This window comes from Cloeon dipterum, chromosome 3 (assembly GCF_949628265.1).
Source record: "Cloeon dipterum chromosome 3, ieCloDipt1.1, whole genome shotgun sequence".
In the NCBI taxonomy this organism is placed as follows: Eukaryota; Metazoa; Arthropoda; class Insecta; order Ephemeroptera; family Baetidae; genus Cloeon; species Cloeon dipterum.
In genome coordinates this window covers 12,105,114-12,123,137 of record NC_088788.1, presented here as the reverse complement: position 1 = coordinate 12,123,137, position 18,024 = coordinate 12,105,114, and the positions used below count along the sequence as shown (strand labels likewise).

General features: G+C 40.0%; 2 protein-coding genes across 2 annotated transcripts; one reads left to right on the top strand and one right to left on the bottom strand.

Moving 5' to 3' along the window:
- Positions 1-137: 137 nt before the first annotated feature.
- LOC135939827 (frequenin-2-like) lies at positions 138-17,060 on the bottom strand. Its single transcript, XM_065484402.1, has 7 exons — positions 16,947-17,060; positions 4,987-5,054; positions 1,563-1,587; positions 1,346-1,394; positions 1,087-1,255; positions 631-719; positions 138-559 (listed from the first exon to the last, which is right to left on the bottom strand). Exons 2-7 carry the CDS (start codon positions 5,048-5,050, stop codon positions 392-394), a joined length of 564 nt encoding a protein of 187 aa, XP_065340474.1. The 5' UTR covers positions 5,051-5,054; positions 16,947-17,060; the 3' UTR covers positions 138-391.
- Positions 1,763-4,963, top strand: LOC135939826 (thioredoxin domain-containing protein). Its single transcript, XM_065484401.1, has 7 exons — positions 1,763-1,923; positions 2,177-2,318; positions 2,381-2,572; positions 2,631-2,769; positions 3,586-3,747; positions 3,805-3,930; positions 4,541-4,963. The coding sequence occupies exons 1-7, from the start codon at positions 1,912-1,914 to the stop codon at positions 4,698-4,700; spliced, it is 933 nt and encodes a 310-aa protein (XP_065340473.1). The 5' UTR covers positions 1,763-1,911; the 3' UTR covers positions 4,701-4,963.
- Positions 17,061-18,024: the final 964 nt, after the last annotated feature.

The following is an 18,024-nucleotide window of genomic DNA, read 5'->3' as shown; positions in this document are numbered from 1 at the left end:
ATTGTTTAAGTATTCAAGCCTAACCAATGGTGTGTTGCTTTCTACCACATTAATTTGAAACCTTTGAAAAATTTTTCTGAATCACATTTATGAATGCTGCAATTATTGCAATGTTTTAAAAAAAGAAAAAGCAGAGATTAAGTAGTTTCAACAACATTTTTATTAAGCCTAAATGACGAAATTTGAACTGTCAGAAACATTTCATTAAGATTATCTCAAGTCCACCGCTTCGGACCTGTCCTCGAACAGCGTAAACTGCTTAAAAGTTACGTTAGAAATTGCAAAAAAGCGCGTGTGTGTGAATAATCTTTTTCCCGCGGCTTCGCACGTCATATTTGTGCGAATGCTTCAACAATGAGAAAAGTGTGGATGAGGCAAATCTTACGCACGCTCAAATCGGGCCGAAACTGAGCGCGTTCACGATCTGCGGGTCGTTTTTGCTACCCTCGCGGAACTCCTCCATGGTCAGCTGCTCGTCGTGGTTCACGTCCATGCTCGAGAAGATGCGGTCCGCCTTCTCGCGGGCGCCCTCGCCGCTCTCCTCAGACATGGTCGTCCCCTGAATACATATAGAAAAACCCGACCAAAAGTAAAACCAAGAGGGACACACAAAAATTAAGAGGACGTTACCGCCATCCTGTAGATCGCATCCACGATGTTGTACATTTCGTCTCTGGTGATGAACCCGTCGTTGTCCAGGTCATAAAGTTTGAAGGCCCCTGAAAGCAGAAATTCAAAATATTTTAATAGCCAAAATAATGCACTAAACTTGGATTTGAACTTTTCTATTGGGTTAATTTAAATTGATTTCAATATTTGTATGGTTGACAGAAATTATTCTGGATTGATTTTCTCACTTGTTGTAATTGGTTTCTTACAATTAAAAAACAAAAACCATACATCTGATGTAAAATCGAATTTTTTTCTTGTTGTGTGAACTAAACAACTGAAAATGTCCTAGTATTAAATTTACACCAACTCAAAAATTTTATTTAAAAATTTAGAACACATCAAAAATCTATCTGAATAAAGATCCCTTGCAGAATATGATTCATAAAGGGGGGAAAATCTGAATTCTCAACTTACAGTGTAATTTTTCGTCAATATCTCCTCTCGAGGTGACCGACATCGCTCTGAGAAACTCTGCAAACTCTATCGATCCGTCCTGGTTCTCATCAAAAACTCGGAACACAAGAGTGGCGAACTTGGTGGGGTCTCCTTGCGGGAAAAATTGACGGTAAATGTTGACGAAGCCCTGGAAAAAGCACACGGGATCGCTCAAATGTAATTTTTTCCTCCACACACGCAGCACTTTTAAATAAATGAATTATTCTAGTCTAATTACTTCTTCTGTGAGAGTTCCAGTCGGACAGTCCTTTACGAAACCTTTGTACCTGCAAATGCAGAAGAAGAGAGAAGTGAGAAAGTCGGAAGCAGAGGCCCAATTCAAAAAGACAGAACGAGAAAAGGTGAGGTTGTGAGAGAGAGAAAAGCGTGTCTACTACTTTAAAAATCTAGTTTTAGTGCGGTTAGTGTCAGAATTTAAATCCGGGGATAGTTACCATTTTTTTATTTCCTTTTCTGAAACTTTAGCATGAAAAATTGAGAAAAATCTTTGTTTAGTGCTCACGTTTTAAAAAAGAGAGAGAAAAATCGGGCGGAGAGATAGAAAAGCATGCAAAAAAGACAAAAAAGGAAAAATCCTCTTTGTATCGTTCGGTTCTCGCATTTCCCCGACGCGTTTCCCGCCGCCGATGACGTCACTCGATCGACACGTCGACCCTCCTCCTTGTTTCTTTTTTAGCTGTCCCAGACCCAGCTGGAAAACAAGTGTCCGCTCGAGACGCCGGTTTTTCGGACATGCGTGCCACCTGAACGACAGCCCAGAAGCCCTGATCCTCCACTTCAATCATGGCGTTGCAGGTGAGTTACCCTGAGTTTCCCGATGTGATTAAATACATTAAACCCATTAAACCGAAAGTTATGAACATGAACTCGGCAAAATTTCTCCAAAACGTCCCAAACTCCGAAAATTTCATCTTTTAATGCATACATATTTAATTTAAAATTTACAGCGAGAAAAATTAGGTTCAAAATATGTTCCTCATTTTGTCTAATATTTCCATAAAAATTCAACCGAGATGATTTTAATCGCCTAATTTTTTTCTCTTTGCAGCGTTTGCCATCCGTTTTCCTAGTGCTTTTGCTGGTTCTGTTTGGAGCCCGCGGTGTGAAGAAAGAAAGCACCCTGGAAACCATGTCCGACGACGAACTGGTCAATTTGGTCCGTACGGAGAAGCACGTCGTCGTCGCCTTCGGTGAGGATAATTTCTGACAGCGAGTTTGACTTATAAAAAATAATGGACCCCATTCTCTGCAGCCCAAAGGGACCACGACGCCAGTGAAAAGCTGGAAGACGCAATCCTGTCTCTCAGGGAGGACCTGGTGGACGCCCTGGGTGCGTGGGTGGTCAAGGCGGAGAACAGCGCCATGGCCAGGCTGTACAACCCCAAAGCGCCGAACACGCCCTTCGCCGTCTACTTTAGACACGGCGTCCCGCTCCTCTATGACGGTCCGTCCCGAAGAATCAAACTCTGGTGGTCAAAGTCTAATTTTTTTTAATGGATCAGGTGAACTGGACGAGGACCTCATTCTGCACACGTTCAGCAACAGCAAGGAGCCGGCGGTCAGGGAGCTCAACGACGACGTCTTCGAGCACCTCACCCAAGCAGCGACTGGCGCCACCACTGGGGACTGGTTCGTCATGTTGTAAGTGCATTTTTGCTCTCATTAGTTAAGTTTTTTAAATTAGGGTTGGCGAAAGGGCGGACAAGTGACATAAAAGGCTGTCCGGTGGTTTTCCTGAAATTTCCGGGAATAACTGCTCTTTTCAGTCATTATGATTTATAATGATAAAAAAATTTGATTAAAAATTGGCTACTCTGCATATGAAAATTCAAAAATAAGCCAAAAATTGTCCCCAGCAAAATATCCGTTACAAAACTTTTCCCTTTTTGCTTAAAATTGGGTATCTTTTGGATCATAATATTAGAATTGAAACATCTCTCTTTATCGTCAAATGACATAAAAAAGTTTTTGAATGACATAATATCGAATATATTTTTCAAGATTTTCATTAGTATTTTCTAAGTTCAAAATTGAAAAAATGAATTGCTTTGCTAAAAAAGACCAAAACAATCCTTTAAAATAGCTAATTTGTAGTAATTTGCTAAAAAATTGATGGAATTAATTTCCATCTAGAAAAACCAACATTTCTTGCGGGGTTTTACTTAAAAAAGGTTTTTTGTGCAGCATATGTAAAAATGCGGAATTTTATGATTTTTAATTATTATTAAATCGACGCAGACACGTTTTAAAAGTTGTTGCTCATAACAAAATTGGGTTTTTCCACGGTTTTTACTCAAATTTGAAAGAGGAAACTAACTAACTAATTTTGCTACATCATCCTGTCACTAGAAAATTGTATAGCCATAAATGTAAATGGCAGCAAATTTAAAAAATGATGAAATCCTAAAAAAATTAAATGAACAATTTTAATCTATTCTTTTAATTGAACGTTTTCAGTTATGGCACGTCTTGCGTCGAATGCCAGCGTCTTCAGGCGACCTGGGAGGCAGTGGCTGCCAGACTGAAGGCACGTCTGAACGTGGCCAGGGTCAACCTGGAGCTGAACGGCGCCGCCACCGGACGCAGATTCCGCGTCCACAAGATGCCAACTTTTATTTTGTAAGCTGGCCAAATTAGTGTAAAAACGCCAACTCAACAGCGTCGCTTTTTATCCAGCTTCCGACAGGGCAAGCTGTACAGGTATCCACTGGACAAACTTGACGTGCCGTCGCTTGCCAGCTTTGCCACTGAGTGGTACAGAAACGCTCGCGCTGAACCCGTGCCAACTCCACTCAGTCCATTGTGAGTAATATTTTTTCTGTCTCGCTTGTCATTTAGTAAAAATCGCTAATAAGTGTTCTAGTTAGATCTTGAATATCTGCAGTTTTGCGCATTATTTATTTGAAGTACATAATATGCATTTGAATAGCGGATCATAAATATTTAATGTTGGATTGCCCAAAATTTTAATTTAAAAAAAAAAATCAATGCTATTGCTTCTGATTTAACAAAGAGAATAGGATTTATTTAAATTTAATAGAATGTAATATCTTACTTTCTTTTTGTTCCAAAATGTACGCTAAAAACTCGTGGTGCATTTTTGCGCATTGTTAAATGGGCGAACCTTGGCTTGAGTTACGCGTAGATAGAAAATAATGGTAAAATTAAGGGCAGACACAGCATTTTTAAATTAAAATCCTATAATTCAGCAGAACGTTTTCATTTAGGAGGAAAAAATTAATAGCCAGGTACTAAGGAAATGCAACTTTTCTTGACTGTATTTTCTGTAGTTTGAAATTGGCAAAATATTCCATTGAATGCGTTCTACAATCATTTTTTGTTCTTGTTAGTGAATATATAATATTATTTAAGCTAGTAACTGATCCAAACGTCCTATTTTTTCCCTCCCCAGTGACGACATAACCCAAGCGATCGCTGACTGGCTGCGCTACACAGAGTGGCCGTGGATGGTGGCGACCGGCGGAAGTCTGCTGGCTATTATCGCACTCTGGGCCTTCTGCCTGCGGGGAAGGAAGAAGAAGGTGGAGAAGAAACAGAAGAAAGCCAAGTAAAAGCAAACTTATCCATTCCCTTCTGCAAGTTACTATTTTCGTAAGCGCGGTTGTAACTCATGCACCATTTGTTTGTTCCTAAAATTATTAAGCTGTAAGTCTTTTCCCCTCACTAACAAGTTGAAGTTTGCAACTAATCAAGTCGGCGATTTTTTTCCCTGGAGAAAAGTTTGCCGCAACTTTCCGCTGCGATTTTTTGTACCGAGACCAGAGTTTGGATATTTTTTGATATGGAAAAATAAACAGAAAGTAACGGAAAAAAATCGGACGTGCTTTGAATGCTCACAGTATGTTTCCTTCTTGAGCCGCTCGAGCACCTCTGGATCCAGTTTGGAGTGCTTCTTGCCCATCCTCCTGAAACAGACACCAAGAGCTGAGCTGCAATGCAGATATCGCTACACTAAATAATATGGTTGCCAGCCGCCAGATGTTTATCTCTCTCCAAAGTCTCCAATTATGGGCTTTAAATATTTTTGCAAAATTAAGTTCAAAAACTAGGAAAGGTGAATTTTAAAACCAGTTTAAGTTGTTGAAAATTCCAAATCAAATTAAAATGATCAACTTTAACCGTTATTACCTTTTTAAAATATTTGGATGTTTTGACCACAGTTCAATCTCAAGTGACGTAATTTTGTGATATTTATCAAAACATTGGAAATGTCGTATTGAAACTTATTTTGTATGCGGTTCTAGTCGTGCGTGAAACTTGGCGCATGAAACATTACCTTGATTAGTCTATGGGGTTATACGCAACCTTGTGCAGTACAATAATTTTCGATCCAAGTGAAACCCCCAGGGAGACTTTTCCGCCTCTAGAAAAATCAATAAATCTCGTCCTAATCCAAAACAATTTGTTCCCGTTGCGGGGAGAGAAAAATTGCTGCTGAACGGCGGGAAATGATCACATTGATGTGAGAATTCGAAACTGACACGGGGACAACGTCGTTCAAATGGAGCGTGAAATCAAATGTGAGATGTGCTGGGTGGGAAATGATTGGACCACCGGCCCTAGCAGTTTCCAGATGAGTAGAGATGTTCGACATTGTTAATACTAATACTATTATTTTTTTAAATGAGAATATACTGCGTTCTTTCGGCACGAACGCACAAAAATGGGATGATTGTTGTCTACATTTTTGGCATTAGATTTTAGAAGTCGTCATTCATTTACTTTTTCCTAAAACACTCTGCATTTAAAAACAAATTTACGATAATTTTGGAACATATCAAAAATTTAAAAGTCAAGCAACTAGCAATAGTACTACTCGCCTTGAAAGCTTGACAATTTAAATGAATGAAAGCTATAATTGGTTTTAAAAAGCATCATTTGTAGTTGCAGCATTGGCAATGGATAAAATTTCTACCAATTTCAAAATTCCCATATTACGGTAGAGCAAATTTTCTCCTCTCCAACACAATTTTTATTTCAATTAACTTTCAGGAATTGTACAAGGTTTCCTACCTTTTCATTTCAAATAAAAATTGCAGGCTGGAAGTGAGTCCTAAAAAGTAATTTAAATTCATAAATATCATGTTATTTCCGTTTCGTTTCTTGTTCTCATTCAGTGCGCGCAAGTCATTTTATATGAACGACTCTCTCTCTCTCGTGTTGAAATTTCAAGAGCAAAATGCCGTTAAAACCTGCATCGCATTACATGAAGTGCGGTCTCCACCGCCTAGTAGGGTAAACGCGAAAAATGTCTTTTGCGCAATAAACATCAAAGGGCGCCCTCCACCAGAACAAGCGAGAGCAAGAGCAGAGGGTTGAAAAGTTTGTGGAGTATGCGATGCGCCTCTTCTGCCAAAAGTCGTTCCACTTTTGGATGAGACTTTCGTGGCTCGACTGCCGGTTTAGCGCAAAAATAGCCCCCAAGACGACAACAATGGTGGCAACGAGGGTATCATGTACACAGAGCGGAATTTGCCTTGCAAAGCGAGTGGGTGGCAAAACGACTTGCAGCCAAGGTCGCGAATGTGCACCGCGTTTTACTGGCGAAATTTGCATCCGCGAATATTGAAGCGACTAATTTCTACTCGCTCATTCATTGGCACGAACATTAATATTCAGTTGACACTCTCCCACACCCTTATCGTCAGGAGAACGAGTCAGAATGTGCGGTATAGGGAAACTCAAAATAAACTAATTGTAACTACTTTTAGACGGTAATTAGCAATACTATTAAAATGGAAATTGTGCCGGATCCCACCCACCCTTTCTAATTATTCCGCAAAATTGAAACTCACTATCTGGATTTGCAACGATTCCTATTACAACAAAAACGCTACATAAAATATTAACAAATGGGAATGAAACTAAAATTTACAAAATAGCTCTTACCCGTGGTTTTATGGTACCATTTATTTGTACAATCTGGTTAATATTCTATTTTTTTAAATGTATAATAACTTCGTCTAAAAACAAGCAATCTTGATATTTTTAATATTTTTTAAAATTTTTGTACATATTATGGCTTGAAAAACATCTTCATTTCATTCTAATTAATATTAAATCATCTGCTTTCATTAATTTTGGGAAATAAGAATTCGTTCAAGCCAGCTAAAAAGATTGTTGTCATTAATCTGCTGCAGCATGAAGTCAATTATGCTATATATGGGGCCCTGATATAATTTGATATTTTTGGTGGTTCTAAACGAATAATAAAACCATACAAAATATTCTTTAATGTACTTACGCGAATTAAGCAATCAGAATCTAAATGTCCCTAAATTAAAACCAATTTAAGAAATACTTTAATATTTCTCTTCGAAATTAATCTCAATTTTTATACTTTAGATAAACAAAATTGCAAAAAAAAATATTTGAGACGCAGTTTTAAGTCACATACGAGAAATAAGTCGGAAAATGCTATAGCTTCAATTTATCCAATTTATATTCTTTGTTTTTAACTTAATAGGCTAATCCTGATAATTCCTCTCCTTTATTCTGCCTGAAATAAATCGATTGTGTTTTTGTTTTAAATCAGCAAAACGGCAAGCACTACAAAAAGTCAATCGAATGGTGGAATTAATCCGACTGATGAACGAAGGGTTTTGTTGCCGTTTAATTACAAATGGATTTTGGGGCTGCTCCACTTTCGCTTATTCATCCCCTTCCCTCGACTGTCGTTTTATACAAATTGGAGAGTGAGTCGCGTACAACTTGACGGGGATGAGCGCAGCAAAACTCGCACAAATGGTGTGTGCAGCAAGTGGCGGGGAAAAGCGTCAGCAGCAGCCGCCGCCGCCACCAGAAACAAGAAGCTCGTGTGTCGTGTGTGTGTGTGTGTGTGTTTGGCGTGTTTAATTGGCGGCTTATGTGGGCAGCGGGGTGCGTCTTTTTGTGTTTGCCAGAGGGCTGCGAGTGCGGACGGAGTTTAAGCGGCCGTTTAAGCGCGGAGAACGACCCGGAGAGCGCGCGAGAGCGAGCAATCGATGCCGATTTGAGCACAACAGTTTGTGCGGCAGGCACAGAGTGAGCTCAATTTTTGCACAGCGGCCCCCAACTTTTCAGCCGACCTTGGACTTGCACAATCGATAGTGAGAGGGTGGCCAAAGCCACCACCAAAGGCTTATCAAAAATTAATTCAGATGATCGAGGAAAAATGAGTGAAATAAAGTCAAATCCCCCACTTTTTCCGATACGTTGTAGTTCGTGAGAAGGAATACGAAAAACTCAAGCTGCAAATCGCGTGTGACCGAGCCATCTGATGTTCAGACAATTTAACTGCAGAAAATTTGTCTATTTTGAGCCACGAATCTCGATTTGCGAGTCAGGTCACGCCTTCTGAGGCCATAAACACCCACAATTACTCCTCAGCCCCTGCTTTTTCTCGTCCCCAAGAGAGAGATTTATTTGGAGATAATGTCCCACTGTAAATAATTGCCAAACCATAAAAAAATCGTCGATTTCCGTGTTTTTAATTCAAAAATATATGTTCGATTTCAAAGAAGACCAAAACTGTAGGTTTATTAAATGTAAAATAATTTTATTGCGCAGTGCACTTCAAAGGGCTTTTAAAGCCAACAAGGTACAATTATCCTCCTGTGTGTTCACATATCTCATATTGGAGGATCTTTTATATACAATGGGGCAATTCTGCGACTCATGTTTGTTGAACTGTTTATCTATTTTTTTTTTAACAAAAAATAACATTGCAAAAAGGTGACACCAACTTTGAAACAGTCAACCAAGGATATCCGTGATCCGTGCCCCTTACTCATTTTAAAATAAAAACGGTTTCTCGCATGTTTAACAACTTTTTGCCCGACAAAGAGTGTCTTTTTTCAGCTACAAAATTTTTTATATTCTCGAAAAGTCTGTAAATTTTGGATTTTTACCGGGAAATTTGCAAATTATCCATTAAATGGTTACAGATAATGTTTCATATTTTCTGAGCAGACTGCCTGGTCAAGTTGCTCCATTTCATTTTTTTTTATTAGGAAAAATCTAATATATTGTAATTTTTTTTTAATTATCACATAATGTTAAAAATTGAAAAATCATGCAACATGTGTGTGAGCGCCGTCAAAAATAGGAAATTTCATCAGCTTTCAGTTTCAGAACATGTTTAGATTTTTTACTCTTCAATGAGAACTATTAAAAACTTAGAAAGCCCGGTACTAATCCTTGTGGGAAATATCTAATTTGAACCGGAACGTCAAAAATTGATTTGTCTCTTTAAACAGTATCTTAAATATACATACTGAACAAGCTTAATTTAGCTAACGTTGTATTGAAAGGAAAGTTTAAAAATCTGGACAATTTTCTTAAAATCGCTGAAAATCGTCGGTTCGAAAGATTTCCACCACTGAGCATGGTTCACATATCAGGAAAGGTGTCAGGGTTTTACCTGACGATATTACGATCATTATTATTTGTAACGAGGTAATCAATGTAAAATATTTGGGTGCCCAAAGGGGAGCGTGGAGGGAGAGTCTCAGGTCATACAACAACCCCTCACGGAGGGGAGTGCTCGCACACACACCCGTCTGGTCTGCTCCTGCTGGCGGCGAACCGGTCAAGTCGGGCCACCTCTTGCTCTCTCCCCTGCTCATCCCTTGGGTAGCCACTGTGTAATACTCTCATCACATCCGACACCAATAAACCGCCATAGGTATGGATTTCAAATCACCGACCCTGCTTTCCTTTATCGACTGGCTCAATGAGCAGTCAAACCCTTTGCGTAGTTATGGCTAAAAGAATAAAGCTCAGGACTCGTGAGGAATCGGCGCCGCTGACAAAAGGTTAAACGAATTTAATGTTTTTCTTCCAAATAATACTAAAAAAACAAATTGAATCCTATTATGCGTTTCCGTGTAAGCTGTTTCTAAGACGAAAGGGAAATTGATCGATTTTGCCAAACACTTTTACAATTGACTTTTTAGATTGCGACGCGAGATGCGTCTGGTGTGTCGGCATTTCAGATTTGGCCGTGCCCTTGTGATGAATGGCCCGAGGCGAAGCGACCTATATTCTCCCCTCGCCTGTGTGATTCATTGCGTGGCGCCGGCACATTCGGGTGCGCGCTGCAACAATGCCCGAAAAAACACAATCGCGGCGAGCGACTGTGCGCTAGCTGCCGGAGAAATGAAAGTATAATCGAAAAAGTTCGCGTCGAGGGATGTGCTGAGCACCATATCGCTCTCTCTGCCGCCGCTGCCGGTGCTTGTTGACGCTGACTCCGGGGGAGAACGTCGATTCCGATTCGCTGGGGCCGTCAATTTGTTTATTTTTGTGGCACTTTGGAACACTTTGGGGATTCATATCCAGATGTGCACTTCATTTTGCGCAGTTTTCTTCTTGGAAATACATAATGTTTTGCGCCATGATGCTTGGGAATATAAGACGCAGGGTCCAATATTTTTCTGGCGTGCTCAACAAACAACCACTGCAAAATAAATAATTTCTAGAATTGCTGTTTAGTTTGAATAATGAAGATAAATTTTAAGAACTTTAGCTTTTGGTTTTGAGGGAGTCGAGAGTTGGGAGAAAAGTTGAATCAATCGAAATCTACACAGCATGAGCTCTTTTGCTACATATATTGAAACAAACCTCATCCACGCTATACTTAAAAACTTAATTTATATCATTTTAGCGACAAGTTTTTGGAACAAACCATATATTTATAGACTCTCAAGTTATGTTGTTTTTGATTAGATTGATCGCAAGGATTTTGTGCATCATATTTTATAAACACTACAAATTTAATATTACGCATTATAGAAATAAATTATAAATTTTGGCTTGCTATTAAAGAGGGAGCATAAATCCTTCAAGTCTCCTTCGTTACCAAATTATAACGTGTATGATTATTACAGTAAACTCACTAAAAAATTTTGTCTAATGAGGAACACTGAAAGCAGCGCTCGATTGTGACCTATTTTAACAGCAAAAATAGAAATTTTATTCACTAAAATGTTATGTTCCCTCATGGCTACTATGGCAGCTGTTCTCTTTCTAACCTGCAATTTCCACGAATCAATATAATAAAGCTAGTAGCAGCAGCAGCAGCAGGCTTGAACGTAATTTCCATTCTGACGTCGTGCAATAATTCATATTATTTCATTAAATTCTCCTTTGGGCGCGGGCTTAATTAGTTTTTCCCGCGAGCAGCCGTAAAAAGTATCAATTAATCTGCACACCGGGAGCGCGCTCGGCAGCAGCGGGGGTGCATCGCGGCGTGAGGAGAGAAGCAGCAGCAGCAGCAGGAGCATCGCCGAGATAAAAGGATCAGAAACTCGATTCCGCGAGTAGACTGCAGCGAATTATTTCAGCGAGACCACCTTTTCGCAGCCGGCGCGCGGAGGAAGCGCGCAAAAAGCTTGCCCAGATTAATTCCGCCATGATTTACGATCGCGGCTTTTCCCTTTGGGCGCGCGCGATTTATTCGTGGGCGCAGGTCGAGGGCTTTTCCGCCGCCCACCCGCCTGCCCGCACTCCACTGGCGAAAGCTGGCCTACATTTGCGCGCGCGTTATGCGCTTCCCTTTTCCCTGCATGCGCCAGAGATCTGCCTCTTTCGCCCGAAAGTAAACTCCCGGAAAGGCAGCTTCGCGGAATAAAAAACACGTGTGACAAGTGGCACTGAACTGACTATGTAATCATAACAGAAAAATTTATGTTTTTAATTAAAATAAAAAAGTAATAGTCATTAGATATTTTCCCCAGTTTGGCCAAGCATTAATAAGTTCAAAGTTAAAAAATGTATGCTTTCAGAATAATCAATTAACTATTCTCTGAATATTTAACCAGCCCATTGGCTCGCTTTTTTAAGGCAAATTTCGGAGTTTCAAAGCAAAGGGAGAAATTATGAGCATTTCAGGGATACCGGCTGCCCAATGTCAGAGGTGGCAAAAGATCACCCGAGTGACTCGAAATACTCAAAAAGCACACCAGGGTTAAAGGACTCGCCGCACTTGCTGTGTTTTGCACCTTTCCAAAGGACCTTAGGGACAAATAACTACTGGCGTTTCAATAAAAGACCTCGGTACAGGGAGGCGAAAAGATAACCATGATTCGGCCCAAAGCTCCTCTGCGGCCACTCGGGACACTTGTTCCATGTTATCCGCTCGGCGGAGTGTTTATTGGGACCCGGTCATCTCATGGCCCACGGGATTTATGCTGAGTAGATAAGGTTACAAAAACTGATTTGAAAGCAAAGTGTAAGCTTATGAATGATAGCAGCTAGTCCTCATTATTTAATTAATGTACGTGCAGAATGTATAGTTTATCAGTTTTCTTTTTTCTTCAGGAATGATTTCCTGAGTGTTTATCCTTCCATTGTTAGCTGTTGCTTTCGCTTTGACTGACGTAGGGGCAAATTTTATGATATTTTACTTCATTACGTGAATTTCATCACACCTCCTTGCATCATATATGGAGTTATGAAAAAAGTTACAAAATACGATGCACTCAGCACCTGCATTTGTATTACAAAATAGAAGAAGGGCTGGACTGCAACGAGCATAGCGCTGTTGATTCGGACTATGGAAGATTGAGTCAACGAATGCGTTGTGAATAAGTTATTGTTTAGTTCATAGTGTGACCCAGAACACGGAATTGTCAGCAGGACCAGAAGAAATAAAGAGGTACTGTGTCAAATCACGATGTTATTTGTGTAAAAACTTACCCCTCCCTGAATAATTTTGAATTGGAGCGTTTAAAATTTAAAGGATTAGTTTATCAAAGTATAAAGAATAGGGATTAAATGGACAGCATAGTCCCAGCAGCAGCAGAAACTAAGCTCTCGCCAAGGTTGTTGTGTGAGGCACAACAGCGGCGCTAAGCTTCCTCATTGCATGTCAACCAAATTAGTTTCTAACGCGATTAAATAAAATGACATTGGTCTTTAGCAGATCAAATATAATCTTTACGCTTTAAAATGATGCCCAATAGCAGGATTTAATCTGAAATTGTAGCAAAATAAGTATCAAGGCTGCTTCAAACATCGAGAACTCATTTAAATATAGCCATTTCATATTAACCTTGTGGCTAGTGCGTATATCTGCACTCAAATAAAAATTCCGACGATGGAATTTCATAAAGCTGATAAAAACAGTTGATCAAAAGTAGCAGAATTACTAGAATGTATTTATTTATCTTCAGTAAAGAACAATATTGTTTATTTTTTCAATATTTATTGTACAAAACTATTTATAAAAAATGTGGTTTTAATCTACATATAGGTCGTGCGCCTTTCCATCTTTCCGCCACTTCTGTCACAGCAACCTGGTTTGCATTAAACACACATCGCCAGGTGGCAGTGCAAATGTGAAGCGCACCCTTACTGCACCTTCACCCCCACTGTAGCTTTAACCTCGCCCGACGGCAGTCGAAACAAAACATTTTCTCCGGCTAGGATGATATATCGTGCGTGAATATTTCTAGACGCTATTTCATATCAGATCCGCACTACATACGGGTCTTGAGTCCTGATCTTGATCTTAACTTTATTATGATAAACCACGAGACGAATAATTACACCATACCACAAGTGTCACGGCTCCTCGAACACCACAAGGAGATTATTATTAAAGTAAATTATTGTTGATAGTCGCCGATTCAGGCAGGAGCACACGATCATCATAATTCGATTAAAATTAAATGCAGCTTCATTAGTACATATCGAGCTATTTAATTTATCCTGCTGCAGGATATCTATATAAATATAAAAAAATAGAAAGCTAAGAAAATTATTATTTTTTAAAAATGTAATATTATAATCTGTTTTTTTTACTCTGTATGTGATTTGAAATAATGTGATGATTTTAATGGAAATAAATAGGTAAATAAATAAATCCTCCTGGCAATTTTTACCCTTGGAATTCACCAGTTTTTCGAATTGGATCATTAAACTTCTGATTTGTCGAGGATTTTTCATTGCTACAAAATTTCTCTTTTACCATGACAGAGGACAAAGTTTTGAATGGCTGAAATTTTCTGAAAAAAATTGACACAGGAAGAAAATTTTAGGCACCAAAAAAAAAAGGAATCTTATCCGTTTTGAAGGTTTTTGTGCTTTGCATAGAGAGATAAACCAAAAATATAGACCTGGTAAAAAAATAGGCACGGAACTAGTAATGAAATAAAATTATTTGACCAAAATCAAAGAATCCTACTAAAAATAGCAAAATTATTGGTCCCAGAATCAAAGATGCAATTAGCAAATTTTCGTGCATCTGATTTCGGGCAAAATAGTCATCCCCTCGGCGCTTTTACTGCCGTGTCGGTGGAGCTCCGTGACGAGCCGTCGTTACGATGCATAATTTGTCACTTCACCGCCCACAACTAATTGCGCGCAGTCTTTGTGTGTGCGCGCTGCCCCCGCAATGCAGACCCACCCCCTCTCGAGCCCTGTGCACGGATAGTTTCTCATCTCGTTCGCTCCTTGGCTCGTTCGTGTGTGAGTGTGTGTGTGTGTGTGTGTGCGAGCGCTGCTGCTCTAACGAAGCGGGCGCACGGAGGTAACTGCGCCGCGCGCCGGGTTTTGCACCGCCAAAGTGAAACAAACATTAAGGAGAAAGGCACACACGCAAGCCGGCCGGCCGCGTAGATCGCGAAATTCGATAAAAGAAGAGACGGCTCGCGCTCGCAATTCAACTCTTTTCCGACGAGGAAACTTGCACTAATTTTTTAAAAGCATCGCCGCTGGAATAAATGACTATCATAAGGGTTCGTGCTGAAAGCCAAACGCAGTTGGCACGCGCACAAATCAGGAAAAGTCCTTGAATAAACCGTAGCCGCTGAACAAATACTAGAATTTCTATTCTTTCAATATTTATTGTGTTTAAAATGCATTTTCAGCCATAGAAACATTTAATTTACATAAAATATTCATCGTAAATAACAAATAGTGAACTATTCCACAAAGGGTTGTTAACGGGGAAAATGCTGTCAGAGAAATTGATAATTTCATGGTATAATTTTCCTTTTGAATATTTATTCTGCCTACAAATAGTTCCAGGTAGATTTGAACGACAATTGAACTAAAGTTTTTGTGTGAATCTTGATTTTACTTGTTAAACAGGTGGAGAAATATCAAATTTGAAGTCCGATAACCTATGAAATGACACGAAATTCGTTGATTCAGGACAATCTTTTCGTATTTTGATAATCAGAGTCGTGTCATGATGGGTTGAACTTAACCTCAAATGGTTCAATTTGGTTGCACTTAACGTGCTAAAGAAATTTGATCCAAAAAGAATTGGTTTAATCAACGTTTAGGAACTTGAAATTTCCTTACCCATTTTTGGAAGTACTCTAAGGTAAAATCATGTGTCGCTCAAATATTTTAACGACTCAAAAATCTGCGTCCAATTGCTGCCCAAAATTACCTGGAACTGCTCCTACATTGTGCATTGCTGGTGTTTTGGCATGTGGTCCATTGAACCAATTGCTATCAAATAACTTAATCTTAAATTTTAAACAGTCAAAGCAAGGCAAGAGTTCGCCAATGTTCCTACTGCCTTATCATGTTTTTTTATAACTTATTTTGATTCCTCTCGCGCGATCAATGACAGTTGTTTTATGATGCTAATTTCTTCTTTCCCTTTTCAATTGAAACAATTAGCGAAACAAAATCTTATAAACGATTTTCAGCAGGAAGGAAGCATGCGAATTTTTATGCTGATTTCTTTTAAACTACATCACAGTTTTGGATTTTGACCACAATTTGAAGAATTTAAAGAAAATATTTTCACGGGCATTATTAATATTTTTTAGGTCGGACTCAGACAAAGTCTTGTTGATCTGTGCACTGATCATTTTGGTTAATATCTTAATTAAACACCATAAAAATAGTATTCCACGCATGCCAAAATATTATAATTAAAATCACAAAACTGATAGTGTTTTTAAAATATTTAAATTTTACTTTAAAACACTGGTAAAAGCACCAATCACTCATACAAACATGCTAGAACCTAAAAAAATTAAAAAAAAAGACTTGGGATATTTAATTGTCAATTTTATTTATTATTTCATACCGTGAATTATTTTAAAATCAGACTTATTTCTGGTTTCAAGTTATGTTCAATTGCCTTTTTACCCCTAATCCTATCTGGAAGAACAAAATGAATTAACTATATTTTTTCTACAAGATTAACTTTTAATTTCATCCGATAAGAATTCCTCTCAGGCTCTATCGTCCGGCAATGGCGCAAGGCGTACCGAGACCGAGAGTGAACGCTGTTTTCTAAGTATCACGGAGATAAAGTAGAAAACTTTTGATGTCGTGCGTGTGGGAAAGATCAGTCTTAATGGCTCAAGACCGAGCTGAGCAAAAATCCCTCATTCATATAAAAAGTTTGTTCGACAACTAGCAGGCAGAGAAAAGTCGGACCGAAGCGTATTGAATAATATTTTATGTGCCCAAAACCAGACGGTATATGTATATATGCGGTCTGGGAAATTTACATTTTCACGGAAAAAAAGGGGAGACTGCTCACGTGAAGCATGTAGCCAAACAAATCGTGAGTGCAGCACTGCTATTGATCAAGATAAACAAAAGAAGCGTTTTTCGGGGAACAAGACGCGCGTCCGTGAGACAAAAGCGTGGAGCGGAGCATTTATTCACGTTTCGCGGAGAAAAGCAACGCTGGAGATGGGGCGACGTTTGACATTTTCGGTGAATACGCGCGCGGGACGACGAGAGAAGTGGAAAAGCGCGGCGGGGACAACACGCAGCATGAAAGGCTGCACGGCCGGCGGGGCCCAGAGCAAACAAACACGCGCGCAGAAATAAGCTACCTTTTGTCAGGGACGCAGAGAGCTCCTCTCGTTCGCTCGCTCCGGCTCGGCTTGGCTGGCTCTCGATTGATTATTACGGCTGCAGCCCCGGTGCTCCGGCTGGCGCACTCGCTCGTCGCCGACTGGCGTTCCGCTGCTCGCACCCCGCTGTACCATTCCCCGGTGACGTCACCCCCGCGCCGCCCGGCGACGTACTCGCGTGACCAGCCGCCCGACCGCCCAAAAGCCTCCCCCGATCGGCCGATTCGCTCGCCTCCGATTTCGGGTCACTCTCCATTGTTTCGCCACTTTACGACTTTCTGCCTCGCGCTCTCTTTATCTCTGATTCGCCCCCGAGATTGCTCGGCGCGCGCTCAGTCTTCTTGCAAAGATTTATGGGCCGTAAAAGTTGCGAATCTGTTTCCATACCTGCTGGCTCTCTCCTCGATTTTATTTTCATCGCCGTCTTTACGGCCAAATTCTTATTCTGAAAGGCGGAATAAAGACGCGCGGGAGAAATGCGGTAGATTGAAAGATGATGCTGATGCGCGGAATTTCTTATCTCTATTCTCGCAGCCTGCTGATGTGTGCGAGCCGAGCAGACAGTCATTTTAACTTCATTTCCGCACAATGCCAACTCAATTGATGTTTATCTGACTTTAACAGACGAATCCTCTTTAACCATTTTTTGTATAAGTATAAATGCAAAACGGAAAGGGGGAGCATTATTATGTTGAGTTGAATGAAATCCAGTATTTCTTGTTGACGAGTCAAGCCTATCATCGCAGGCATCATCAAAACAAAAATCTGTAGGAGTAAGTGTCGGATGATTGAAGCATGACAATTAAATCAACCACTTTCTTCAACTGGTGAGCCCGACGTGACGGTCCACAATCACGTTCACGGTCCTGGATGACCTGAACACCGGACCTACAAGTAATGCCATGCATAAGCTGCAGTGAATTCTGTTGAAAACATCCAACTGTGGACTCATCAAGAAAATAGAAGTCGAGAAGTGACAAAATCTTTTCAACCACGGCCGCTACTCGTCTTCCCTTTTTTCCACTCTCCCTCACAATTATTGACAAGCCTAAGGTTC

What these genes read in the sequence shown, in the direction of transcription:
- LOC135939827 (XM_065484402.1), bottom strand. Translation starts at nt 5,050, where the DNA reads ATGGGCAAGAAGCACTCCAAACTGGATCCAGAGGTGCTCGAGCGGCTC. An exon ending in GAAAAGGAAATAAAAAAATG is followed by an intron (nt 1,395 to 1,562) that starts GTAACTATCCCC and finishes CTGCATTTGCAG; the next exon opens with GTACAAAGGTTTCGTAAAGG. An exon ending in TATTGACGAAAAATTACACT is followed by an intron (nt 720 to 1,086) that starts GTAAGTTGAGAA and finishes TTCTGCTTTCAG; the next exon opens with GGGCCTTCAAACTTTATGAC.
- LOC135939826 (XM_065484401.1), top strand. An exon ending in AAGATGCCAACTTTTATTTT is followed by an intron (nt 3,748 to 3,804) that starts GTAAGCTGGCCA and finishes CTTTTTATCCAG; the next exon opens with CTTCCGACAGGGCAAGCTGT. An exon ending in CCAACTCCACTCAGTCCATT is followed by an intron (nt 3,931 to 4,540) that starts GTGAGTAATATT and finishes TTCCCTCCCCAG; the next exon opens with TGACGACATAACCCAAGCGA.